General features: G+C 44.9%; 1 protein-coding gene across 2 annotated transcripts; it reads right to left on the bottom strand.

The window, feature by feature from the left end:
- Positions 1 to 847: 847 nt before the first annotated feature.
- Positions 848 to 27,987, bottom strand: CDC42 (cell division cycle 42). Of its 2 annotated transcripts, none has more exons than XM_040084758.1 (6): positions 27,885 to 27,987; positions 15,134 to 15,274; positions 11,131 to 11,203; positions 8,194 to 8,303; positions 7,903 to 8,100; positions 848 to 2,264 (listed from the first exon to the last, which is right to left on the bottom strand). In XM_040084758.1, the coding sequence occupies exons 2-6, from the start codon at positions 15,236 to 15,238 to the stop codon at positions 2,175 to 2,177; spliced, it is 576 nt and encodes a 191-aa protein (XP_039940692.1). In that variant the 5' UTR covers positions 15,239 to 15,274; positions 27,885 to 27,987; the 3' UTR covers positions 848 to 2,174. The 2 variants fall into 2 exon arrangements, with proteins under 2 accessions (XP_039940692.1, XP_039940694.1); XM_040084760.1 differs by having other exon boundaries at positions 848 to 3,739.
- Position 27,988: the final 1 nt, after the last annotated feature.

Raw genomic sequence — 27,988 nt, forward strand, 5'->3', positions numbered from 1 at the left:
AAGGACTGGCACAGATCACTGCCATGAAGATGTATGCAGAGGGATCACATCAGGACATATCCAAGACAGAAAAAGCTTGACAGGGTAACCCTGAAGAAATCATAAAGGGTTCTCCCTCCACTCCAAAGGCAGCTTCCTGCAGGCAATCCCTTGGTTTTGCTGCTGGCTTTAGACACAGGAATTAGGATTAGCTGTTAGAAGGTGAAGAAGCTGTAAGAACAGCCACCAACATCAGCATAACCTTCTCCAGGAAGCCCAAAGTCCCAGCCAAACCTCCCCACAGAAGGCAGCAATTAAAACTGAATTGCAAAGCTGAACAGCAGCACTAATAACTGTGAAAAGTGAGGTTCTTTTTATGTGTTCTGATAATAAATATAAGGTATTATCAACAGTGTAAGACTTTACTATTCTTCTGGAGCATGAACAAAAAGGTGTGATGAAGTGTGTGCAGTTTAGGGATAGGTATGATGTCATTTTTCCCTTTGGGCTTTCTGCTGTCTGCCTATGAGCAGGGAGTAACAGGAAACTTCGGACAAAAGAGGTGCAGGAGCCCAATAAGCCCCAAAAGCCAGCTTTTATTATTTGGGACCATGCACACTGAGCATTTCTTTCACTAAGAACTACCAAACCCTGTCTTCATAGGGGTCTGACAGCAAAAATGTTCAATCAAAGATCAGAGCAGTTTTGACAGGACTGAGGCCAGGAGCAGACTGACAAGGATTAAACATTAAGGAAAGACCCAGACTAGCTCACAAGGAGGAGAGGGGGGCTCACAAGGGATAAAAGCCATATTTACAAGACCTTCACACCACTCAGGGCAAAAGCAAAGGAAATAACTACCCTCAGACAGGCTTGTGAAGATACTTTAATACATCTGAAAAGAATGCATATACAAAGAACTTAGACATGAAAAAGCATTGGTTCAACACTAATGAGTCTACAAGAAATTGAAATTTTGGAAGATGGAGAAGATTTCCCTAAGTCTTAAAATTTTTGAATTTGCAATCCAAAATATGTTTTTGGTAAAATCCTTCTGATACTGCAGATGGTCTTTGTAGAGACACTGCACATGATCTTCAGAGGGGTTGGAGCCTCTCTTACAGGTTTAAGGTTACTCATGAGCAAAATGCAGAAAAAGGGGCTCCCTCAAGTGGTCCCGATATGGTGTCACACCAAACACCAGAGGCCCCTCCCTGCACTTCCTTTCAACTGACACAGGTCTATCTTTCCACCCCTCCTCAAACCAAGCCATCCAGCGAGAGATGCACCATCAGAGCCAGCTCCAAAACCCATTGTAGCACATCCCAGGTCCCTTCAGGGTGTCCAAGCAGCAGTGTACGTGTGCAGGTCACTGTAAGCGTTTCTCTAATAATTAAGGATTGGCAGAAGGTAGATTCATTAAAACCCAACTGACCCAGCTAGGCGTGTTTCCAAAGGCGCAGTTATTTCTTCAACACGAGCCAACAGATTATGATGGCAAAGATTAAGGAAGAGACTGGCAAGTTAGTTTCAAGTCTGATGGTGCATCCGGAGAAAAATCGTTCTCCTGTTAATAAGGCTCCATAACTTAAGAGGATGGGGTATAAATCTCCTGACCTGCACAGTTAAAAAGCCTGGGGTAAAAGATACAAGGCAACTTCAGAGAAGATTTACTTTCTGCAATCCTTCTTAGAGGAGCACCAGCTTGGGACATTTTGCTTTCCTGACTAAAGTCTGCTCATACCCAGGCTGCTGGCTGGCTGCAGAGCAGCCCTACAAGGTCTAGAAACCAGAACCAAGTCTTGCCACACCAGATTAAGGGCCAAGACTTCAGTTAAGCAGCCTAAAATTAGTCTGTTACAGAAAAAGTCATTGAGCATGCCTTGATGTTAAACAAACAGAAAAAAAATTAGAAACTATAAACAAAATAAAAAAAAAACTAGTAATGATCAGTGTCTTCTGGTAATACATAATTACTCAAAATTAACTAGTTTAACTGAATTGAAGGGGGCACTGGGGAATAAACACTAACATTCTCATCTCACACAGGGATCGTGTGGGGGAGATGGGAGTGCAGGGTATTTGTCATTATTGCAAAAACAAATTTTAAAATTTGTATCTTTAGTTTGATTTTTAACATTGCTTTTAGTATGACATCAAACACCAGCTTTGCAGAAGGGGCTGTGGAGGGACGTTCATAGCAGCACACACCTGCGAGTCTTCTTCGGCTCCGGGGGCTCCAGGGCAGCCAATATCGCCTCGTCAAATACATTCTTTAGGCCTTTCTGAAAAGGGGCAAAGAGAGAAAGGGGCAGTCTCATTTTTGAGTTTTCACACAAACAAAACCCCAGAAAACCAAGTGGCAGCCACACCCCTCTAAGGACACCTGGAGATCTGGCATCTCCAAAGCCTGCCTGCCCAGCGAGGCTCTGTACCGCTGCTCTCAGCAGCTTCTGATCAGCATCTCATTTTCAGAACAAGAAAACGAATCCTCACACAGAGCAGAGCAGAGCTCTTCACAAAAAGCAACACACCAGCACCAAAGTAATTTCCTTAAGGAACTGTTTTGAGTAACTGGCTACTCACGTACTTCACATGCTAATGACAAAGGAGAAAGTGCTGCATTCAGATGGAAGAGCTCAACCCGGAGCATGGAGCACGCCTGGCGTGTCAGTGGAGGAGAGGCAAGGCAAGCATGCAATGATAACCTGCTCAGTACATGCTCTGGCCGGGCATCCAGCCCCAACCACCCCAGGGTTAGGAGCCAGGCAGAGCCCAGAACCTTCCGTGGTAACAGAAAAGTCAAGCTGGGAGGAATACAGAGGGGTACCGTACACTCTGTTAAGGATTAAACTGGAGCCAGGAAATGCAACTTGAATAAAGCTTCATCAGTCATTTATACAAACAACTGCAATTTTTAATTTCAAAATTTAAAGACAAGCTACAATTGATTTTTTTTTTTTCCTTAAAACAATAAAAATCAGAAGCACGACAGTAAGCAGCAGCTTTACATCTTACAGTAACAGGCTTTATGGATCTATTATTGAAATGAAGAGCTCTACCATGTTAGTGAAAGCAAGAATTTTAACAGTTCATAAAGCAGTAGCAAGTACATCAATATTTCCTTCCCCCCAAGGACTGACAGATACTCCACTATAGCACAGACAGCCAAAGCAACAGCAACAGAAACATCTCACTGCACACAGGAGAACCAGAAAACCCTTCACGTTACAGTTTCATTTGCAGATCACCAGTTCAGGTACTTTTGTCATGCAAATACAGTTAAGAGTCACAAGTAGAAATGGAAAACACACTCATTGTTTCTTCCAGTTGGATTCAGGAAGATCAAACACCATCTCTTTTTTTTTTTTAGTCGTTCTTTAAATAACGATGTAACCAAATCCTTTCCCCCAACAGCCTGAATTATAAAGCTAGCCACACCTGGCAACCCAAGCAGCAGGGAGTTAAGCGAGTCCAGTTCATGTTCCACAGTCACAATGTTTTACTAAAGATCTCAAGTACTGTTTTCAGTCCAAGAGTTAATACAGAGGTTGCTCTAAGATGGCAAGGAGGCACAACAGCTTTCAATCAAGGTGGTTTGATTCATTTTTAACCAGGTTTCTACAGTAGTGGGACAGAGGAAGCAGCAGCAAGAGGGGAAGAAGAAAGTTTAGAATATACAGCACTTCCTTTTGGGCTGAGTTTCCGGAGGCTCGAGGGCAGCTAGGATAGCCTCATCAAACACATTCTTCAGACCTCTCTATAAGACAGAGGGGAGGAGAAAAAACAGCAGCCAGGTTAGAGGATTAGAGAAAAACAAGCAGATACAAAGAGCATTCAGGAGCGGGCTGAATTCACAGAGGCAGTAAACAGATTTACTTTGCAAAAAAACAAAGTAGATCCCAGGAGAATATCTCATTTAGATGACCCAGAAGTCAATGACAGAGACAGACAGAACATGTGACAAGCCAAGTGGGACAAAATCAACACTCAGAAGGGCAGAGGCACAAACACAGCAAGAACATGGGGGCTGGGGCCACACAAAGGGTGATGGGTTTCCACTCCACTGCTGTACATACACTGAGGGAGATCACAGGGGAATAAATCAAGTACACAGCAGCTTGCCCCACCACAGGCACCCAAAAGGTCAGTTAAACCTTTTGTCACCACCACTGTGGGTAAGTGAACACCTTGGATGCACAGACTACTGCTCCCAACTCCCCAGGTGACAACGGTCCAGAGCAAAGACTCCAAACAACTCCTCTGCTTTGTGAATTCAGCCCCTGAATAACTGAAGGTCTCCAAATGGCTGGGAACACACAGTCTGGGATGGAAGCAGGACCACCCTGGTAAGCCATCATCACTGGCAGTCACTAACTCTCAGTCTTTACAAGTGATGCAATACCTTACCAGTGCTACTCTGACACCGGGAGCCAGCATGGAAATGACACAATTCAGTTATTCAGTTTAGTTGCCAAAGCAAGTGTAACCACAGAAAGACAGGAACAGCGTTTAGGAGTGCAACAACTGGGGTCCAACACCAGACAAGCAGTCGGAGAGCTGCAGGACTCTGCAGGGGTCACACCGCAGCACGGAGCACGCACTGCGTTTGCTGTAAGCGCAACAGGAACAGCGCAGGGCATCACCACTCCCACCCAACTCTGCCAAGTTCCACACCAGAAGTGAAACCTGGCTCAGTTTAGGCTAACTGGACTCGCCTAAATCTACTGTCATGAGTGCACCCTTCAAAAATTCAGGAGAGCTGCTTTATGACAGCTGAAGGCAAACAGAAAAGCTTCAATTACAGCCTGTAAACAACTGCAGTCTGTGCAGAACTTAGACTTCTTTCAAGATCATTCAAATGTAACTGGTTTCTCCCTTACAGGTTATACTGGATATAGCCCTTTTAGAAGGTCTTTAATCTTGTTTCACTGAAGCACATACATGGGAGATCTCTAAGGCAGTGCCATCTGGAAGCATTTAAGGCCATCACATTACATGCAAGATTATACTTGAAAGAACAGTAGTTTAAGGAAACTACAACGTACATGCTGTACATCCTCCCCAGCAATTTTTTTTTTCTTTAAATGAGTTGCAACTCAGGCTCACAAAAGAGCTAAAGGCTTCAGATAAATAATGTCTCTGATGTCTGAATAGTAATTAGGTTTCCTTTCTCTGTGGGAATAAGGCTGTAGCAAAAAATCAATTATGTACTGTTAGACAGATTAAGAACCCAGGCAGGGCAAGAGTCAAGAAAACAATTTTACTTAAGTTCTCCTATTCAGGGACTCCTATTATTTTCATATTGCCTGGGAGAAATTTGTTCAGGAGTGCAGAATTTGGTATTTGTTTTGCAGGACGAAGCAAAAAAGGGAAGAGGATCCAAAAAAAAAAAAAGACTGGGACAAAACTGTTGTGAAAATGGAGCAGGGTTAAAAGCCTGGATGGCCAAGAGTACAACATGAAGGGAAGACACTGTGTTCAGCACCACAGGCACACAGGCCTGCTAAAATAATGACTTTTGTGTTACACTGGGAACAGGCTGAGATCAGGCTTCCTTTACTCCCTCTGTTTGTGGACAGCTTAAAGCACTTTATAAATCTGTGTGAAAACTGGCTACCCACCATCAGGAGGGAAATGAAACCAAATTCAGCATTCTCTCTGGTGTTAGGTACTAAGATTGGGCTTCAGAAAGTCCAGACATTTGCACCCAAGAGTAAGAGTAGTAACAATTACTGTAGTTGCAATCTGTCAGTCACCCTTTCCTAGCAGCAAAGCCTCACCTGTCACAGTGGCACTGGGCCCTGTTTTGTAGAGAAAGGTTGAAGAAGAACAATGAAAATGCCTTCATCACAAAAACGGATTCCACAACCTGAGGAAAGAACTGGCTCTCCAATAGAGCAGTCATCCAAACTTGCTGAGAAGATACTTTGTCTTTACAAAAAAACCTCAGCCTCTCATGACTCACATAGTACAAAAAAAAAAAAAATAATGCCAGCTCCATGATTCTACGAGTATTTGCTACTGTGGTGTCAAAGTAATTTGGAAATGAGTTGGGAAATAAAAAACCATCCTGGACTGCTGAGGTGAACTGCACAGACAGCATCCAAGGCAAAGAGAGACTGAATTCCCAGCCGAGTCTCACATCAGCTGAAGTCAGCTACTACAGCATTACCTTGCAGGTAGGAAAACAACCCTCCTGGCCAGGGAAGCAGCTGCCCTCTGTTTTTAGCAAGCTGCCAGTGAGATCCCTGCAGGAGCTCCACACAACCCTTCCCAGATCAGCTACACTGTTGTTCACCAGCTACTGACAACAGAGCCAGGAAAAAGGTGTTTTGCGAGTCAACAACAAATGAAGGGAGAAGAACGGAGCAGATGCAAACCAACTAGCTGTCCAGGTGAGAAGGCTTCTGAACCCTCCTCCCAGGTCACTCCTAAAATCATCACTTGGTAAAAAGCACTAACGCTCTGGAAGAAAATTCAGGCTGAGCTTCCAAATGCACTGCAAAGATACAGTTTAGTCTATCTGGAAATAGAAAGAATGGATAAACACCAATGTTTTTTGTCATATCAACTCTTGCTCTGGTAATTCTAAGTGATTCCATGCAATTTGAGCAGACTAAAGCTCAAGTCCAAAGCTACAGAGGAGAGGGTCTCAGAGAACAATACAGGACAAAGGCCCTGGCAGGTTATTTACCCAACTAGCAGGTTCACAGCATTCAGGCTGTGCCAGACACCATCTAAAATGGTATTCTGGGGCTGAACAGATCCAAGAAAATTACAGCTCAAGCATCAATAGCCTTCAGCTCGCCTGTGGGCAGTCAGGAAGCACAGCCAAGACCTCCTTTAGATGAGGGGTTCCCAGGGTGAACAGCAGCATTCCCCACCACACCACCTCCAGTGCCAGTGTCCTGCATAACTCCAGCAAAGCCACTTCCTTCACAGGAGACACCCAGGCAAATCACTGATACAAAAAAAGCCTGAGGATTTTAAATGGAAGAGTCAACATGCAATCTGGGCAGAAGGGGGAAGACAAGCAGAATTTAAGGCTTTGTGAAGTTTGGTAATTAAAGTTTTGTGCTCAAGGAGATGAATGCACAACATAAGTGGAAAGAGTGAGGGGCTTGATACTCTGCACCCCTGGTTCCATGCACATCAGAGAGGAACAAATGTTTACAGACCAGCATTAAGGAAGTTGTTAAAAGAGTTATAGTCAATTCTGCAAGAGTAAGAACCTAGGATTAAGTTCTCAGAGCATCCAAAGTCAAGGCAACAGGTCAGAAAATGGCTCCCACTCAAGCATTCCTAACTGAAAGGGAAAAGATATTTGAGTTTCTTGGCTCTCAAAGCGGCTACTTTAGTTGGCTTTTGACTCACATTCCCAAGTTATAAACGTGATGTAAGAACTGTCAAGAACTATTTAACTGTTATTTTCTGTTTCAACAGAACTTCTATCTGAAGGAAGGAAACAGCTCACCACCAGTGCACAGGAAGAGAAGGCAGCTCTCAACTATGAAGGTTTCCGGTCTTAAAAGCATCAGCGTTAACTTTAATGAGAGGCATATTTTTTTCTCCTTTGCCTGCTTGTTTCAGCAGTTTCAGCACCGTGTCCCAACCCAATTATTGGCCATAATGTACCTTCTAAGTTACAACAGTTATTTTTCTCCAGCACAGAAACAAACACAGTGAGCACATCCTCCTCCATCACCCCTCTACACTAGGCCTAATCCACACAGGCTGGCTTTCTTTGTACCAGTGCCAACTCTCTGTGCCTTAGAACAACAGGACAAAGAGAAAGCTACAGTGTAAATAGCAGAAGCAGAGCTTACACCCCTTCACATCCACACATCGAGCTGTTTTTCCCTGGAACTGAAGAAAGTATGGAATAAAAGCAAGCAAAAATGGTCAAAGACCAACCCTTACCTGCGTGAGTGCAGAGCATTCCACGTATTTTACAGCCTTCAGGTCTCGGGCCAGCTTTTCAGCAGTCTCTGGAGTTATGGGCTTCTGCTTGTTCTTGGCAAGTTTCTCAATTGTTGAGGGATCATCTCTTAAATCAATCTGGGTCCCAACAAGCAGAAAAGGAGTCTTTGGACAGTGGTGAGTAATTTCAGGTACCCACTAAAGACAGAAGAGACACAGCATTTGTTACTAAGCACCTAAGAACTCCTGACATACTTCAGCAGCTCCATTTTCATGCAGAGTTCAACCAACCTTTTCTTTCACATTTTCAAATGAAGAAGGAGAGACCACTGAAAAACAGACCAGAAATACATCTGTCTGTGGATAGCTGAGGGGTCGTAATCTATCATAATCTTCCTGACCTAGAGAGGAGGAAATTAACATTGAATTAGACCCAGACAACAAAATCCTGCCCTCTGCATGGAGTCAGAATGCACATTTCATCACGATAATATTGCTGTGATTAATCCTAAGTCCTAAGCAAAGAGCCAAGCATATGGTGAACACAAACATTTGAAAAATCTACGTTTCAAACCCACTTTCATTCAGTTGCTACATAACAGTGAGCTGCTGAAAGTCACAGGAAAGCTGGGAAGTCTCCAATACAGTTTGATATCAAACACCCTCAAACTGCAATAACGCTGTCTTCAGTTATAAAAGAAAGTTGCAGAACGTGGATCCAGTTATAGATGAGGTCCTCTGCACCTAGTCCGTTCATTACCCTGCAAAAAACCCCTTCTCTTTGGAGGGGAGAAAAAAATAGTTTTATTCACAAGAACGTTCTGACTTACTCTGTGAGCACTCAATGAAGTGTCTCCAGGCACGAGGAGGAGAATGTTGCTGGTACATACGACTGTGACCAGGCACTCAGCAGCATTCCCCTAAAACCAAAGTCCCAACATGGGCTGTGTTTGGAAGAAGCCAGTTTCTTCCCTCTGAGTCCCTATGGGTGGGCAGTCTCTGCAAGGCACCATTAGCACTGATCCACCAGCCTGACTCTGTCCAATCTCATTCCTAAACCTCCTCCTGCCCAATTCAACAGCACTGCTTTCAGAAAGCCAATGTGGCACTGGAGCTGCTGGACTTACTGGCAACCAAATCCTGAACACTTGTTTAAAATATCTCAGATTCCAGCTAATGCTGTCTCATTCACTGTACAGGACAAAGACCTGCAAGATCTTGAAGGAGCCGACACAACAGCTGGGACATCTCAATGGAGAAGACCTGCAGTTTGAAGATGGAAATCTAGACAGCTTGTTTCATCTACTGTGCTTGGGTAGACACAGAGGAGTAAGCACTGACCAGAATCAGCCTTAGAATGGTTTGGGGAGGAAAGAACCTTGAAGCTCATCTCATTCCAACCCTCTGCCATGGGCAGGGACACCTTCCACTAGATCAGGTTGCTCCAATCCCCAGCCAACCTGGCCTTGGACACTTCCAGGGATGGGGCAGCCACAGCTTCTCTGGGCACCCTGTGCCAGGGCCTCCCCATGCTCACAGGGAAGAATTTCTTCCTAGCATCTAATCTAAAATATCTTGTTGCAATTAACAGACTACTCCCGAAGTCTGTCTTCCAAGTACAAGCTCAAAACAAAGACTCGGGTTTTTATCTGAGAACTAGCAACAGGGGTTTCATCCATTGCTAAATTTTGTCATCTGTGCTGGCAGCTATTTAGAAAAAACAGAACAACCTTTAAGAACAAGTATTTCCCCCTCAGCAGTCCAGCTGCGGAGAGAAAGTTTTACATTCACAGGTGCACAAGAGTCACCTACACGCATTAAAATCATTTGGTAACTTCTCAAAATTACTAGCTGGATCACTGCTCATGCTGATAAAATATGAATGTGCATAACTACACATACAACACTTCTCAGAGGTGTGAACCCTCAGCCAGAAAACAGGCAGAGAAGGACCCAACACAACTCCCCACACAGTGACTGTGCAATGCTACAACTGCTGTAGGACCACCAAGATCCCTAGAGCAGACCACACAACGTGTCAGGAAGGAGTCTCTCATTCCCACCTAACTCCTTATCCATGAACTAGGGAACTTACAACAACAGGAACATCAATCACATTTGTGAGGAGAACGTGGAGAGCTAAGTGAAGCCATGCTGCCAGCTGCAGGTTGAGCTCTGCGTGTCCACGAGCTCCAGGTGAGCTGGCACTGACCCTTGGCACAACAAAGGGCTGGGGACCTGTGGCACAGCCAGCTAATGGACATTCAGAGATACAGCAAGGACTCAGCTGGAGGCCCCCAGACTCTCCAACACACGCTGTGAGGGATATAAAAGCTCACGGTTTGCTTTGTTCAGAGTCTCTACCCATAGGCACTAGCTCAAACTGTTATATTGGCTTTGTATCACAATTAAATTTTAAGGATCTGGATGCCTGAGACATCTATGGGAAACCTGGGGCCGAGGCAGTAAGGAGATCCTGTCTGACTGTGAGGTGTGGTGCACGTTGAGAATCAAGTGAGGCCCCCTGGGTCTGGAGCTGCTGCTATGAACAGGCTTCAGTCCCAGCTCAGGTGGTGAAGTGTGACCGGATGGCCAAACAGGAGAGTTTCTTCAACACCTCTAGGGTTTAACTGGAAACCCAAGATTGTTTCATTAAGCAAATTAGACACTAATGAGGCATGTAAGAACACAGCTGGAAACAGGCTAAATTATATCAGACAATTTTAGATGAAAACTTATGAACTAAGCTCTCTAGAAGGGCTCTTTTGAGGAGTTTACAGTACCAGTTGCTGTCCCATCACTTCAGTATTATTAGGTGGTAGGGACTGGGTATCCAGCAGCTGAACCAGTTTCTACCCTTCCTCGGTAACTTTTCACACATGCAAAGCAATGTTTAGGTGTTTCTCCACTGCACACTTCTCCAGCCTCAAACTGAGATGCAGCTTAAACAAGATGCCAGCAGGTTTTTAATACCTGAAAGCACGCAGTGAGAGGGCTTATGAAGTCCACACCCTGACTTCATCCATGTAAGGATGCAGAGATGCACACACATTTAAGAGATTCTAATATTAGTCATTCTGTCTTGACAGAATCAGGAGAGATTTTCCCCTTCTATTAAAAAATACATCTCAAAAAAAAAAAAAAAAAAAAAAAAGCCAATTGTATGTCTTCATGTTCAATATCCCCTCAGGTAAATCTTGGTCAAGTACAATGACACAGGTTTCTCACCTGCAGTATCAAAGAGGCCAAGGGTGTAAGGCTCTCCTCCAATCATCACTGTTACAGCATAGTTATCGAAAACCTGGCAAGAAAAGAGACACACAATCAAAGGAGACATGAATAAGCCATTTCTCAAACCATCATCCTACTCACCTTGCCAGAGGACTTCTGATTTGAACAAGAGACACCACTACAGGAAAAAAGAACCATCAGGCTTACGGTGCTGTTACCAGTAATACCATTAACAGAACAATTCCAGATGGAATAGGGGTACTCCAGCTGTTTCCATGACATACTAAAGCAAAGGCATACGAGGCACACCACTGAGTAACACATGGTAAAAACCATTGAGCAAAACACCTACTACAGTGTTTGTCTGTTACTGCAAGGAGGTTTCCCATGCTGCCACAGAAATTCCAAACTTCAACCTTAGTGTGACACAGCAGACACATCCCTACAAGGAGAGGACAGATAACGTCAGCCCTGCCCTTCAAGGGCACACAGAGATGGGGCTGCATCTCACAGTACCCAAACCCTCTGAAGTCTGAATTTCTGAATATCTAGGGAACTCTGTAATAGAATCCATCCTTTCAAGATGGATTTATGCTCCATCTTTGAAGGGAGCAGTATCTGGTAAAAATCAGCCTGTGTCAAATTCAATCTAAAAGGAGAGTATGGCTCCAGATACCAAGTTCTATTGCCTCTGGAACAGCACCTGGCACAACAGTACTGCCCTAAAGGACATCACAAAGATTAAAACCAGCACTACCCAGTGTTTCACCCACTAAGTGGTTTACAATACAACAAGGGTCTAACCCAAAATCTCACCTCCAACACCCACCCAGTCAGCAGAGCACTGTCTGAGCTCAGCATCCTTCATTTCAAATAAGCATGTCGTCTTCAGAGCCACAACAGACAGTACTGAAGGAATGACCTTTGGCAAAAGATCCTTCCCACTACAAAAAACCCAAACCCCACCACCTGTCCCTGCAAGCCGCTGCATGGTCACTTGGGGCCAGTCAGGATCTCCAAATGATGATGGGGAAGTTGTGCTTCCTCGCAGAACTGAAGCCTGAGCAGCTCCCACAGCTGAAGTAAACCCCAAGAGGAACGAGGTCAGCAGCCACCTCAAAGGCTTTTCATGAAGTGAGCAGGGAGGGATGTGGAAAATAAGCAGTCACATGCATCTGTTGTTAATACAGTAAGAGCTTAGGTCCTTGGGAAAAAAAAAGCTAACAAAATTTGAAGTAAGAGCAGTGAGACTGCACTTCAAAGCTGTCCTCCCGAGCTCAGATGTCTCCTTCCCACCTCACTGCCCTGGTTAAAGACAGACTTGACACTAATTTTTTCAACTTTTCACAGCTTACAATGACTGTGAAAGCAGCTATGGCCACTGCACACTGCATATCCCCAGAACATCATCCAGAAGCAGAAATCCACTTCTCACACTATTTTGAATTAGTACATTCAAGATTTTGAAGCACTGCAAGAGACTTCACCACTCATCCCCACTACCTGCAGCCCCATCCATCACACACTGCACTGGGTTTGCCTTACTGAACACACAAGAAAGTGTCCAGCTCCAAATCACACCATGAGGCTGAGGGAGGATGCAAAGTATTTCACAGGGCACATTAAACGTGCCATGACTGCTTCAAGACCCCAAAAGACAGACCAGGATGAGGACTCCTCTCTTCCTAGGAACAGAACAAGGAACCAAAATCATGAAGGTCAGAGTATTTGCTCTTCCACATGTCAGAAGATGGTCAGCAGCTCAATCCCCCAGCAATATCCCCCCATTTCAGCTACCACCTGTAGCTGTTCAGCTACCACCTGTAGCTACCCTTTCAGGGCAATTAGTACATCTCCTATCTTTTTTTTTTTAAGCTCCCTATCTGCAAAATGAGATTTTTTTTAATTTCAGTATTTTTGTTAATATACAGCTTCTATTGAAATGTTTGGGGTAGAGCCCTATGAAAAGTCAGGGTTTTGAGGCTGGCCTTCACAGAAACCAGACAACTACAGTCTCATAGCACAATTCACAGATTATTTCATCCTCAGTCGCGCCAAAATGGCTAAAAACCAGAGCCCAAAGAAGTTTCAGTTCCTGCCAATGCCAGACAGCCCATTGCAGCAGCTGGCACAAGCTCTCATGGGACACGACTCACACTTGAGCTGTCACAACCCAAACGCTGCCAGTGCCCTTTCAAAGACGTGTCCCTCACTGCCCTGATTTTTGAGAATGGCAACAACATCAAAAACACACAGGTAACAAACCACGTGCAGTACCACCATGAAACCCATCTTCCACTGGGAAATATCCACCATGAAGACAAAGGATTACAAAACACAGAGCCAACTGAATACAACTATCTATTGGTCTGAAATGGTGTGCTCTCCATTCATACTGTGGTCAGGGCACTGCAAAAGCACAGCACTATCTGTTCTATTTCTCTGTATTTATTACCAGAAGCATTAGCTGGGATATCAGAGGTTATGTATCAGTTTCCAGAGTCTGAAATATGCCTCTAGACTGTGCACAGAATTAGGAATGGGTCTCTGGTATCTCCAGAACAGCAAGTTCCTCGAGCCATGAAGTTCACAGGTAAATAACATTTTGGGAACATGAGGCAGATTTAAAAGGCACTCTAAAGAAGCCTTAGCACACCTTGAATACACTTCACTGGCAACTAACTTTTTAGCAAGTTTTCCACATTCCCTGCTAGCACAGATTTACAGCTAGTACTACTGTGTGCAGAACAGAAGACAAACTTGAAGGCTTTCAAAACATACATTTTAAGATTATAACATTTTTCAACTTAATCACTTCCCTTAAGGGATAAGTATAGAAACAAACCTCGTATTTGGCAAGTTGAAAAATTCTGGATAGCATACAAAGCCAGTATCTCAAAAAGATGTGATGATGTTTACTGCAACTTCTTTCCCACAAAGAGAGGATATTTTCATAAAGTCCTATTCCAAAAGATCTATCAGGCAGAGCTACCTAGTCTTCTGAGTTATTTTCTAACACAGAGAATATTACCAACCCCTTCACTAGCAGATGTTCTCTGTGACGCATTTCCAGCTCCAAATTTGCTTGGGATAAACAGATAAACTCTTCAACTTGTATATTAACAGAAGATAGCCTTTTCAGGTCCATAACAGAGAAAATTAGTAAAAAGAGCATCCAGCAGTCAGTCTCTTGCAGCAAACTCACTAAAAACTGACCCACCTCAGTGGCAGTATACCAATCTTGAATATGTAATATTAAGCAGAAAAGCACTTTTCTAACAGGAAGACTCTGCACATGCCTCACAGGCAGCCAAACTGCTCTCAGCTGCAACTCTAGGAGTTGCAATAAGTCAAGGGATTCAATATGTCAGAAAACTGAGCCTGTGAACCTCAAAAAGGTTACTTCAACATAGTTAAGAACTATGCATACATTTGAAGTACAAAGAACATGACTGCATCCAAACACACTCCTCATACTTAGCTGAAGTTGACCAGTCACCCTCCATGGGTCACTACACCTCTGGATATTTCAGAGTTGCAAAAGAAAAATGAGCCTCAGAAAATGTTAACTGTAGTCACTGACTATTTTAGCAACATGAAACACTCCCTTCCCCAAAAACAAAGATGCAGAAGTAAGAGAGGGCATCACTGGGAGAGCAGGTGCTCCTACTGCTTGCTCTCCACTGGTCTGCAGTTGTTCACTCTGCTTATCTCACTCACAGAATCCGTCCACTAAGAAAATGCATATTCTGCACAGCAGTCAAGCAGCAAGAAGTGAGCAGATAGAGGTGAAGTGACCAGCACTACCAAGTGATATGGAAGGCAGAGCAGGGTATCAGGCTGACTGTCACTCTTCCACGCTGTATTAGTCAGTGTCCAAGAGGAAAGGAGTCTGTGAGAACATGTGCTAGAGCTTCATGCCACCAAGGTTAGCTCAAAAGGGAACTCATGCTACCCCTCCCCACCATGCCCAAAGAACAGGAGCCATTCTCACACTTACCGTTGGTACATATTCCGATGGGAATTTATTTGTTGTGTAAGAAATTAAGAGACAGGTTTTACCAACAGCACCATCACCCACTACTACACACTTGATCGTCTGCATAGCTGAAATCTACTAGAATATCGACTCCAAGAGAACCTAGAAGAAAAAAAAAGAAGAGATACATATATTTAGATGTTTCCCATATGCACTAGACAGCCATGCACATCACCTTTGACTGGAGCCCAAATCACTAACAGCACATGTGATATATGAAAACAAGACATTTCTAAATGAGCTGGTAGATCCTTTCCCTCCATCACACACATAAAGCTGCTCACATTCATAAGTGAAAGATTTTTTGCCTAGTTACCTAGAGGTGGGCAAAAACATCTTTGGGCTTTTCCAGACTGGATCTTTTATGCATGGAAGCATCTAGCCTCAGATGCACTGAAAGCTGGAAGTCTAAGCTCTGGTCTTGAGAGCTGCTCAGGAACACACCTGCCTCCCAGAGAACTCCCTCTGGAAAGCAGCTCAGTAAAAAATACACCAGCAGTGTTTATGGAATAAAAATGAACATGTACAGATAGAAATAAACATGATTATTTTCTTCTTTCCTTGCCTTTTTTAAGACCTAAGCAGTGCTTTACAATTTTCTGGTTGAAGTTGCTAGGTAATACACACCTTTACCCCCACTGGGAAGTGTGAACAGCACAGATCCCAAGGGGATTACTCTTCAGACATCACAAGATCCAAATGCACCCAGCTACTCCAACGTTGTCTCAAAGCAAAAACATTAGCACCTGAACTAAACCAGTATGCATCACCAATATCTCCTCCAAACACTTGCTGGCTATCTCCAGTGTTGCACCGCTATCCTTCATTTGTGTATTACTTTAATTAGAGGTGTAGCCAGGCCTCTGGTCATGCCTTCACATAGATGTGTGAAATCCTGACCCCAGGAAATCAGTGGCTAAGCTCTCACTGACTGTCAGCATTGTATCATCCAAAATACTTTGATTTACAGCAATAAAGACTTGCTGCAGTCTTTGTAAAGTCCTGATGGGGACCAGGGGGTGTTGTAAACAGCAAATTTGCCATCATAGGAACAGCAAAGCTTTAGCCAAGCAAGGATGCTGCCATAGCTCTCAGGTGTGGGTAACAGCATGAAAAATCCGAATCAATCCCTCCTGAACTATGCATTTGGTCACCTCCTGGGGATTTCATTTCTTACAGTAATGTAAATAGAGTACAGTGAAATACAGATTTTTGAGGCTTTAGTCACAGACAGCAACATGATTTGATACTGTATATCACACCATCATGGATGCAAGGAAAGGAAATTGTAAGGGACTCAGAAGAAACATTCCACCCCCATCTCTTCAAATACTGCAGGGATGTTCTAAGATTTCAAGAAAGACAGCTACCTTCAAAATAAACATCCTCTAAAGTTCCTAAGAGCAGTACTTGTATGGGAATATTAGTCACCACCCTTCCCACAAGACCCGGACAAAACCACAAGCAGTTTTAGGAAATGGCAGCAAAGATTCTCAGAGCAATCCATCAGCCAGCACCCGGTACACCAGGCACTCACACCGCCATCCTCATCTATAAATCTTCTTTCAGCAAGCACAGACACAATGAATGATGTGTGTAAGAATCAGGTGTTGCCACCAGTCCTCTACCCGGTGCTCCATTTTAATATCAATAGAATCTATTGATTTATGCAGATCTCAGTTTTCCAGCAGACATCCAGCAGGATGCACTGTGCAGACGTTATCAACAGGCCCTTCATTAATACAACAAAAAGCTCTGCAAGTTGGCCCTGAAGCAAACACATACTTACTCAGAAGGACAAAGCAACTATTTACATTTCAAAAGACATCATCTGTGTTCAGGCCAGTTGAACTGTTCATATCCAAGTACTACTATTCAATATTGCCTCAGTTGCAAAGTGCTGCCACAGTTCTGCCTTGCCATGGTATCAGCATGGATTGATCCCATTTCAGAACAAAAAAAAGCAACCAGACAGAAAGCAGGAACAGCACAGCTCAGGCCCATATTAAGAAAGTCTTCATGCTCAGAGGAAAGGCGCAAAAGGATAAGCCAGTCATTAAGGTGATTTCAAAAGGAAAACACACCAAAATTCAGGCAGAGCAAATGAACCCAAGGGCATTCCAGCTAACCCCAGCCATGGTCACCAGTATTCCCCACTCAGGTAAGACAATTCTACCATCTGTCTCTTGGTTTGGGAAAGCCCAAAGCATTCAGCTCTGCCACTGCACAGTGCAGGTAAGCGGCTGCCTCCAGGAATTCCTCTCAGAGTTAGTAAATGAAGTATAAAACAAACCTCCACACTGGGTTTCCCAGTCACTTCTCCTATGTTTTTCCAATTTCCACTCAGATTTGTTACACTGCCCAGCCAGTCCCTGGAAACCCTGCTCCAGCTGCCCCTGCTCACCCCAGGGCTGCCACAAGTGGAGGAACATCCCTCTCACGTAACAGCATTTACAGTCAACCCTTGAGAGGAGCACTCTGTCCACCCAGCTCTCCCCTGGGCAGACCAGAACTCCTCCATGCTGTAATTCTCCCTCCCTGTTCTACCTCCCTCCTCTACCCATTTCCCCAATTATTTGCATTTCCTTGTTTACCTGTAATTTGCAGGTTACACATCTGCTTCAGACCACCTCTCCAAAGCCCAGAAAGCACACGAGAGATAAAATCCTGGCTCTGAAGGCACTCCCTGTGCTCACTGCAACAGACCAATCCATAAACTCTATAAACCCAAATTTTGTATATTACCGGAAAAACTCACATGTACCTTTGTGAAAAGAAAAAAAAGAAAAAAAAAAGAAAAAAAGAAAACACGGGTTCAAGTATTACTCTTTAAAGCTCATTACTCCAGGGAGCACCAAGCAAGCCATGGTACTAGAAAGTGTCTCTGGTCACAGAGTGTGCTGCAAGCCTTCGTTTCCTCCCTGTCCTTGGACACAGCCAAGTCCCCACGCTGGCACTGGGAGAGAAGCTGCTGTTCTCTGGCAAGGGCTCAGGTCAGACTGGGGCTGACACAATTCCCTCTGCACACATACACCTTGCACACACTCTAGCAGTCAGCCATCAGCCCTATGCACACAGTTTCTCTCACAGAGAACAGCAGCACCGCAAATCAAGAGCATCTACGAGAGCACTGCTCACCCTGTGCACCTCCAATTCCCTCCTGAAGTGAAGCATTGCTGTGGTGCACATCAACGACTCAAACACACACACGGCTGCACTGGGTGAAGCAGCACACAACACCTTTTTCCACCAGGTAAACTGATCCTTTCAGTTTTCTGGCAGTAGGAACTAAACAGAGAGCAAATGACCCAAAGCCTAAAGCAGAATCTGAATGGCACAACAGGAGTCTGGAGAAGCCCAGGGAGGGTTGCTCTATTTCTTGGTTTTTTGGTTTTGTATTATTTTTTCCTCCTTTCTAAAACACAAAATAACAGCATTTACCATCAAAACAACTGCACTGGACCACTGGAAGTTCTCTATGAAACTAGCAAGTACCACTGTTCTCACACAAGTTGTTCAATTGTGGTTCCCATCACCACAATTAAGACACTTCAAGGTTACACAATAAAAGGAACAAAAGAAATCCGAACACATCTCTTGGGTAAAGAGATTCCCCCCACTTTTTTTTTTTTAATGGAGGCATAACTTTATGTTTAAATACTGAAATAAGATGGTGTAAGTTTTAAACAGACTTAGAGTGTTCAGCATAGGTCTCCAAAGTCTTAGCAGTGGCAAAGTGGAGTTGTTGAATACATTATTTTCCTTGGATTAGTAGGCTTTCTAGATTAGCTGGTTGAGCTACTTCATGTTTTGCACTTCTAAGAAGTCCATAGATCACAGCTGAAAACAAGCTCATTTCTAAGGAGCTTAGATTCACTATCCTGGGACCTCCTCTTCCATAGGGAATAACTTTAAAGATACATACATCACTGACTTGTGGTTTAAAAGTAATTTAATCCAATTTGAGATTAACTACGGAGTAACTCATCCCCAGAGTGCAACAACAAGAGAAATAGAAACAAAGAAGTTACAGAGGCTTTGGGCTTGCTTCCCCCCAGAAGTCGCCATCTAATAAAAGGAAGTCTGTATGTACAACACCCAGCAGAGAGAGCACTCCAAGCAGCTTTAAATATCTGAGAGAATTGAAACAGACTGGAAAGCACTGAAGCCATCCCAGCCTGAGTGCAGAGTGGATTTTGAGCCATGTAATTGTGAGCCATCTGGCCAAGCCCAGACAGGAGAGCTGATAAAGACTGGGAATGCAATGCAGGTCAATATGACACCATTCTCTTCAAGGAGTTCTGAAGACTTCTTAAAAACATAAATAAAAATTACAACACAAAAAAGAAACAGAGCATTGCACTGATTTCACCTCTCAAGCCTCTCTGTAGTATAACCAAAAACTTCAGCAATTCAGTAAAGTACATATTAACTAATGACACTTGCAGTATTTGCTGAATTTTAACCTGCTCAACATGTGATCACAACAGCAGGATTTCAGAGAACTAAACACTGTCCTAGAGAACCAGGATCTGGCATCTGGATTGCACAGCCATGTAAACTGTCAAATTCACAGGCCCATTTTAAAGAATTTTGCTTTAAAGCTCAATTATACTTTTGTGCAAGACAGCTGATCTAAATTTAGGATTAATACCGAAAGTGTTAACAGAGATATGAATAATACAGCAAGCAAGGAACTGAAGTCTCTAGTGGGACATTCTGGAGCTCGGTAATCCTTCCTGGTGCAAAGGAAATTCTGGAGCGATGCACTTTACTCACACCAAGACACTGAGCAATCACAAGAGGCTGAAGAAATCCATGGTACCTATGGCAGGTTCCCACTGACTAAGCACAAGCCACACCATCCCAAACACACTTGCACCTCTTGTGCAAGTCTGACTTTCCCATCCTAAAGGCAAGGCAAGCATATGAAACGTGGCAGTACTGTGGGAGCACTCTGTTTTCACAAACTCTCTGTAACTTAAAGAGTAGTTGCAATCTGTTCCAGTACCTATGTGCACTGCTAACTGGAGAATAAAGCGAAATTTTGTGGGGTTTGTACACAATCAGTGCTTCCTACTACACTCAGAGTTAAGAATCTGCAGGATCTTACCTTCACTCTTGCTGTACGTGCAATCTGAAGGAAAAGCCACAAGCATTCAAGCTCGTTAAAATTTCTCTTACTTTTAAGCTACTGAAGTTTGTTTTCAGGTTAAAATGTGTACACTCTCCCAGCTAAAGGAAACTGTGCTGTCAGATCTGTCTGTGTGTCCTGAACTCACTTCCTGCCTCTGCAGCACCACCACTTCCTCTGTCAGGCAGGACCGAAACTGCTGCCATTTCATTACTAGCACCGGCTCCCTTGGCTCACTGCAAGGTTCTGGCCACCAAGAACCAATTTGTGGTGCTCTCTGGGATACACCATTAGCTTATGAGTTGAACCTTAACTAGTCCATCACAGCGTCCAGATGCTGTTTGGGCAACTGCACCACATCCCAAGAAAACAAACAGCCATTTCTGAAAATTAAGATTTATTTTTTTCCTCATCCAATGTCATTTTACAGTCAACAGTTTATTTACCCAACTCAAAGCACTCAGGGGTCCACACTGAAAGGAACGATATTCACAGGATTTTACTCATGATCTCTGGTAACTACTTTTGCCCTTCCACGGTACTTTCATTTCATATCCTCTAAAACCATACAAACCTAAATGAAGTCTTCCTTTTGTACTTGATAACTTCTCCCCAAATTAATCCAATCCATTTCAAGGTCCTTGCCCTCAGCCACCTCTCTTAGCCCTACTACAAACTAACACTTTTGCTTTTCAAAAGTGACAAATCTCTCCAGTCACAGGGGCGCCAAGGACAGGCACTTGGCTGCTGCAATCCCAGCAACCTGATTGCCTCACCAGAGATACCTACCAGCACTACCTGGAGGAGGTACTCCATGCCTGTACTATAAACACTACATGACAAAGGTCACCGTGTACAACACACTTTTTCTCTGCAGAGATCCCCAACCACTAACGAAGGGACCACAGGAGCTCAGCTGCCAGCTGCAAAGGGAGAAGACCTTGGACTTCTTTGTACAGTCACAAGCCTGTGATGCAAAACACAAACACAAGCCACTCTCTGATTAAGAGCTAAACTCCAGAAAAACTAACTGGCAAAGAAGGCAAAACTGGTTTTAAAAGTAGTATCACCACAGCCAGAATTCTCCTCTGCACATGGGCAGCAACCATCTACAGATACTATGAAAATCTTCCAGCCCAAAGTCCAGCTTCCTGCTTGCTAGGAATCACCTTCTTCATGAGGATCCCACCCCAGAACTAAACACATCTGCCACTTCTATGCTAGTAAGGTGGTAAGTGACACATAAAATCATGTATTAGGTTCTAAACCAGCTGGTGCCCAAGCTCAACTGCCCATCCTGCCCACAACTTAGACTGCTGCAGACACTTAAGCTCTGTCCACAAATACACTTGTTCCCAGAGGTTTCAAGTCAAGTTTATGAGTCTTTAGTTTCTTAGGTGAGGCTTAAGCTGGCTGTTGAACTACAAACCAGAACAGCACTGGAGCTCCAGTCCACTAGAGCAAGGCAAATCATGAAGTCCAAGCTAAAACCTGCAAAAGCACAAGGGGTAGACTTGAAACACAATCTTGTATTCCCATCAGCTCAGGATCTTGAAAAGGATATCCTGCTTTAAGCATTGCTTTGGGGTTAACTGTCGCTAACAGATCAGACAAAATCCTTTAAATACTACCAGTTCTCCCTGCAGAGTACAAATTCAATCTCCAAAAAACAGTGTTGCTGTTCACTTTACAAATGTGTCTAATTATGAGACAGAGCCACAAAAGTTCAGCTGCAGCAGAAGCTGTGTCAAGAAAAACACAAGAATTCAGGTAAAGACCTGGATCTGCAGTGAGTGGGTTTTTATCTGAGGCTGAAGAGACCGAAAGCAGCAGAGCATACTGCTGGGCTCCATCCCACACACCTGCTCACACCAACAGTGTCAACCTGGTGTTGGATGTCAGCATGAGAAATCTGGGGGAAGGCACACAAAAACAAGCAGTGGGGAGAGCCACAGGAAAGCTGGATCAATACCATGACAGCCCTGATTTAGCTCATAGGCTCCTGCTGTACTTGAAACCCACAGAGTCTGGTATCATTATGGGAATCTCTTTTGGGAGATAAAGCATAAAGTGTCCTCGAGCATCCCTTAATCTGCCACTCAACAGAGCCTGTATATCCCAACATCTCTGGAGGTTTGAAGCTCCCATTTCTGGACAAGTTACTATGAATTGCCAAAGAAGCAGTAAAAGATCTCTTCTCAAAAAGCAACTGTCACAGAGCTATCACAGAACAGAATATGCTGAGTCAGAAGGGACCCCACTGTTCAAGGTCAACTGATATTTTCTATACTTAATGCTTTTCTTTTTCTAATTCTGTAAGATTTGAGAGCTACTTTGCAAATCTTTCTAAAGATTCCCCACAGCCACCTGGTTCACACATGCACAGGACAAGAAGTGAAGACAGTTGGGCAGGGGAATTTTAATAGCCTGAGCCTAAACTACCAGCAGCACTATAACAAACATTCCAAAATTTTGCAACCTCAAGAAAAGAGAAAACAATGTCATCCCATTTTAGCCCCAAATTCAAAACCAGAAAGCTGACCAGCTAGGTAGTGCGACTCAGCAGGTTCTGCTGCCACACCAGTTACACTGTGGTACACCTGCTTTACCACAGGCATTGCCCACTATCTCATTTCAAGGCTCCAACCAGCCACCTTCACCTGAACACCAACTCCACAGAAAAGTGTGACAACCTTCCCATTATCACTCTGGTTAAGGTTACACTGTCAAAAGTAGCATCAGCACTGGAAAAACCTGCCCCAGATTAAGCACTGGGAAGTGTGTGGGGTTATATTAAGTCCTTTTCTGTCAAAGGCATTTTAATCTTATTACTCCTCACTTTCATACTCTACAGGAGGCTGTTTTCCACAACCACGCAACAAAATCCTGTTCAATCTTTCACTACCACTTAAAAAACCCTATTTTCACTAGCTTAGTTGCATACTGATAATGTTTTAAAATACAAGCTGCACCTACACTCTTATTTGGACACAGCACCCAACCAAGGCCCACATGGCGCTGATGAGTCTCCCCACTTTCTCCTTGCCAGCTACATTCAACAGTGGTAGAAAAGACACTGGTGAAAGTTCCTTTATTTTGAGGTATGTCTTCCCTCCATGAGAAGCACCCTGCCTGGCACACTGCAGCAGATCCTGCTCACTCCTGTTATGTTCAGAGCACAGCACAGCTGCAGATGCTCCATCCACACAACCAGAAAGTTCCTAGAAAGATGTGCTGTGTTCAGGGGTAATAGCTCAGGCTGTGTACCAACATGCTGTTTTGAAGACTCCAAAGATAAAGCCTGGTTAAAAAACACTGCGAAAGCAACTTTTCCCAGATACTGAGCAATCCTGGCTCGCTGTTAAAGTAGCTGGAAGGATCACCAACATCACGACAGCAGCAGGGGAGCTGCCCTTCATTCACCTAACCAGCAGAAGGAACCAGAGCAGCTGGAACCACCCCACTTTGCCTGGCCCAAGATGGGCCCCAGCAGCCCTCTCCTCAGGACCAAGAGCCTGCTGGGCAACTGGCAATCATTCAGCCACTGCAGATGCACAAGAGGCTCACGAAGATGTAACAGCACCCCAAGACATGGGAGACTCAGCAACACTTCACATGCACCAAACCCTGAAGTACCACTGAACTCAAGGTAACTGCTCAAACACACTGATGCTGTCAGATCCAGGCCCCACACAAGCCCCTCTGCATTCAGCTGTTCCCCAGCTGCTCTTTGGTGCACACAGTCATCCAGCTCATGGAGCGGCAGAAGCCTTCCTGACTTGCATCCAAAGCTGCAGGAGCATGTTTTGTCATTATTTCCCCAAACAGAACACTCATCATTGGCCAGAAACACAGCACAGCATCCTTCAACTTGAGAGGGCTGAGCAATTGAAACCAGCTTCTTCCAAAGCAAGACAATTCTGGCAGCCTCAGCGACTGCTGCAAGTCCAGCACTGCATGCAACAGCAATCCCATGCAGCTCTCCCAGGGTCTCTATCCAGCCCTCAGCAGCCTAAGGCTTGCTCTAACTCGGTGAAAACCCTCATCTGCCAGAGTTTAGTCTATGCTGATCCCACACAATCTGATCGCAGCCATGGACAACTTGGCAAAAATGACCCAGTGCCTCCACACCCTCTCCAGACAAAGGCCCCAAGGAAATCCCCATGATACTTTATTAAAACGGGTTCTGTATTGGTTTTTCATGAGACAAGAAAAGAGTGCATGGACCAACTCTCCTCGCAGGAATCGCGCCACAACACTCTAAAGTAATGGGGTGAATTGGCAGCACAAGAGCTTAAAACAGAAAAACAGCTTCTAAAAGATTCTGAAAACATTTTTTTTGTTTTCTCTTTATAAAATATCACTTGTTTGGAAGAAAAATTAACACATCTCAAGGAAAGAATATCTGCTCTACAAAAAATAGGCCAATTAGTATTTTGAAGTTTTACATCTCTTTTGGTCAGAGTCAATCTCTGAAACTCCAAGGGAAGATTACAAAGATAATCACACAAATTTTGCTTCTTGCTCTGTTTGCAGTTTTTTCCACTGTCAGGTAAACAAACCCAGTTCATCCACTCAAAAAAACCCCCTAAAGGATCCCCTATCAGAAGCTGGGAATTACCTCCTTAATGTCATTCCTGTCACTCACCTCAGGAACTGACATACACACCACAGGCTGCAGCTATGTTAGGGTGGCCAGACAACCTCAGGGAGGGAGGATTTTAGTGCCAAGCTTCAGCCCCTGCAGAAACTCTGGAGAAAGAGCTTTCTTTACCTACCATTCCTAATGGCTTCCAGATGGGTGCACCCTTAGCTTGTACAGTGTAAAACCATAACAAAGTGTAGGGTTTGGAGGGAGCCAGCTAATTAAATGATGACAAGTTGCAGAAATGTAAAGATACTTTAAATTTATTTTAAAACTTTGCATAAAGGCTTACCTGGTCAGTAAGTTGTTTGTCATATATTAGCTACTGAAAACAGGGTGCTTTCACCCACATTTAATGTGAAAGGAGCCAAGGAAGAAGACTAAATGGTTCAAGAGAGCTTCCTGCTACCTGAAGCACCAGAAAACAAATTCACTTCCATTTGATTTGACAGCACCTTCATCTTCTAAAACGAAAAATATGCCATTCCTTCCTCAGGAATGACTCTTTTCCTAAAAGGCAAAGATAATTACACCCCCTACAGTTCCTCCTAACTGTCTCCTGCTCTAGAAACTCCTATCATAAATTCACGATGGAGTCAAAGGACAGCGGGAAAGCTCAACTGACCACAAAGGGCAGGTAGGGGAAGAGCAGGATAAAACACACAAGCCTACAGACAACTTTTAAAAGCTGTGAGCGCTCACATGGGCATCAAGCAGATTATACACACCTCCCTTGCAACATGTTACACATGCTTCAGCTGCAGTGCTGCATGTTTGTTTATCGCCCAAGTCTTCCAGAGCTAGCAGCAGAGCTGGAACCCAGCTCCACCAACCCGCCATGGTAACAAGAGAGCTGCTGAAAAGGCTTTAATTGCAAGGTCCAGCTGTCTGCGCTTGTAAGACTTGGAAATTTATTTTAGTACTACAGCTGCATTTTAACCAAAAGGAAACTTTTCATCAATATTAGTGGCCAGCTTCACACTGCACTTCCCATCAGCCTCACACACGGTTTTACACCAAGGAAAGCCCACTGCACACTAACAAGAAAAATCCCTGGGAGTTTCACAGGGGCTCCATTTCTGTTTTCTGTTGTTTTTTAGCAGAACTACAGTTTCCATTTTAGGTACTTTGCACTCTAGAGCTTCCAGAGCTTTTCTTTTTAAACAGTAAAAACATCATGAACTCCCCGGCCCAGCCATCAGTTTCAGGTAAACAAACAACCCTAAAGCAAAGCACTTAATGAATTCGGAGCATCAGTTGCAGGTCATGAATAACAAAGTTCAAAGTATGCAAATCTAGTGATTAAAATTTCTGCCTAGGATATGTTACTAAAGTGAAAACATGTTTTATCTTGCACTACAGTAATATTCTATTCCTTGCCAAGACTTAAAAATATATATTTTTTTTTTCACTGAAGCATGAACAAGAACAGTTTAAACACCAAACCATTCTTACAGTCAGCAATATTCTGATTCAAACCTTACATGCACATCTAAGACCTGACTCAAATATACATTTGCCTATTCTATCTCCCTCAGAACCTTACACTGACAAGAGTTTACAAAGCAGAAGTTTAAAACGGAAGGGAAGTTTACAACAGCTTCCCCCCATACAGCCAGCTGAATATAATTTGCTTACTGAAAAAGGGAAGCTGTAATGCTTTACTGAGTTATGTCAATCAGCAATACAATGAGCTTGATTCAGGTTTTAAATGCCCCTTCCAAAAAGTGTTCGGGGCACTGCAACTCAATACTCTGAACAGCTCACACCTTCTTCCCAGAGAGAGAAGCACAGATAAACGTGAGACAAAAACAATCACAGATGGCCAGACCAAGCCACTTCTGATCACCCAGTTGCCATCTAACATGGCCTCCTCGCCAGAGCTTGTCTTCCTCACGCTGCTGAGGGGAGCTCTGGCTGCCCTGGTCACAGCATCCACACAGAAAGGACACCAGGAATCCTGACCATTCTTTGCCGAGCACAGATTTCCAATGCTGGCTGTTATGTTCACAGCTACCTGGCTCTGCGACTGTCTCCTGCTGTCACCAGCTGCAAGTTCTTTCTACTTACAGATACACAACTGAAGTCCGGACCACTAAAACAGACCTTTAAAACACAGACAGGCGTTAGGCTGCTGCAGTATATGAATTTCTATGAGCTAAGGAGAATGAGAAACACATGTCAACACCAACGCTTGATGCTACGGTGGCATCACGCTGTAATGAGAGCAGTGGGACAGCTCTGGGTAACCCGCAGCCTTGCAGGTCGTGAGGCAAATGCCCGGAAGAGTCTGCGACTCCTCGACTGAGCGCTCTCTGTGCAGGGAACACAGCTGGAGCTCAACCCCACGCCGTGCCCGCACCCCGCTGCGGTTCAGAGCTCCTGTGGCGTGGCACGGCCCAGCCCAGCCCGCAGCCCCCTCGGGGCTTCTTCCACAGCCCCGGACGCAGCCGGGCTGCCACCGAGCGCGGCTGGGGCCGGGACGGGCAGGGCGGGGCCGGGACGGACAGGGCCGAGGGAGCGCGGCCGGGCCCCGCCATGGCCGCGGGAACGCTTCCTGCGCCGCTCCGAGGGTCCAGCCCGCCCGCCGCCCGGAAGGCGGGGAAGGGTGGGGAGGAGAAGCGGCGGCCATGCCCACCGTCTCGACAGACCAGCCCCACAAAGGAAGCGCCCGCCAGCAGCCACCGGGACCCGCCGGGAGGAGGCCGCCCTTCCCCCCGGCAGGCGGCTGCTGGGGAGGCCCCGCATACACAGCAGGCCCGGCAGGGCGGCTCCCGCACGGCGGGTGCTCCGACCGAGGTGAAGGCCGGGGGTCTGTCGGTGGCCGCCGGGCGGGGATCGGGGCCGGGCGGTGGTCCCGCGGGCCCCGGTGCCCGCCCGGGGGTCGCGGTGCCGTCTCCGCCTTCCTCCCTCTCCACACCCCCCGCTCTCACCTCGGACGCTCCGCCGGGCGTTGGCAGCTCACTGCGGGGTCTCCTCCGCGCAGGCACAGGGGCAGCCGATTGACGTCACCGCGCAGCGCGCCGGCGAGGGGCGT

Source organism: Hirundo rustica, chromosome 22, assembly GCF_015227805.2.
Source record: "Hirundo rustica isolate bHirRus1 chromosome 22, bHirRus1.pri.v3, whole genome shotgun sequence".
Lineage (NCBI taxonomy): Eukaryota > Metazoa > Chordata > Aves > Passeriformes > Hirundinidae > Hirundo > Hirundo rustica.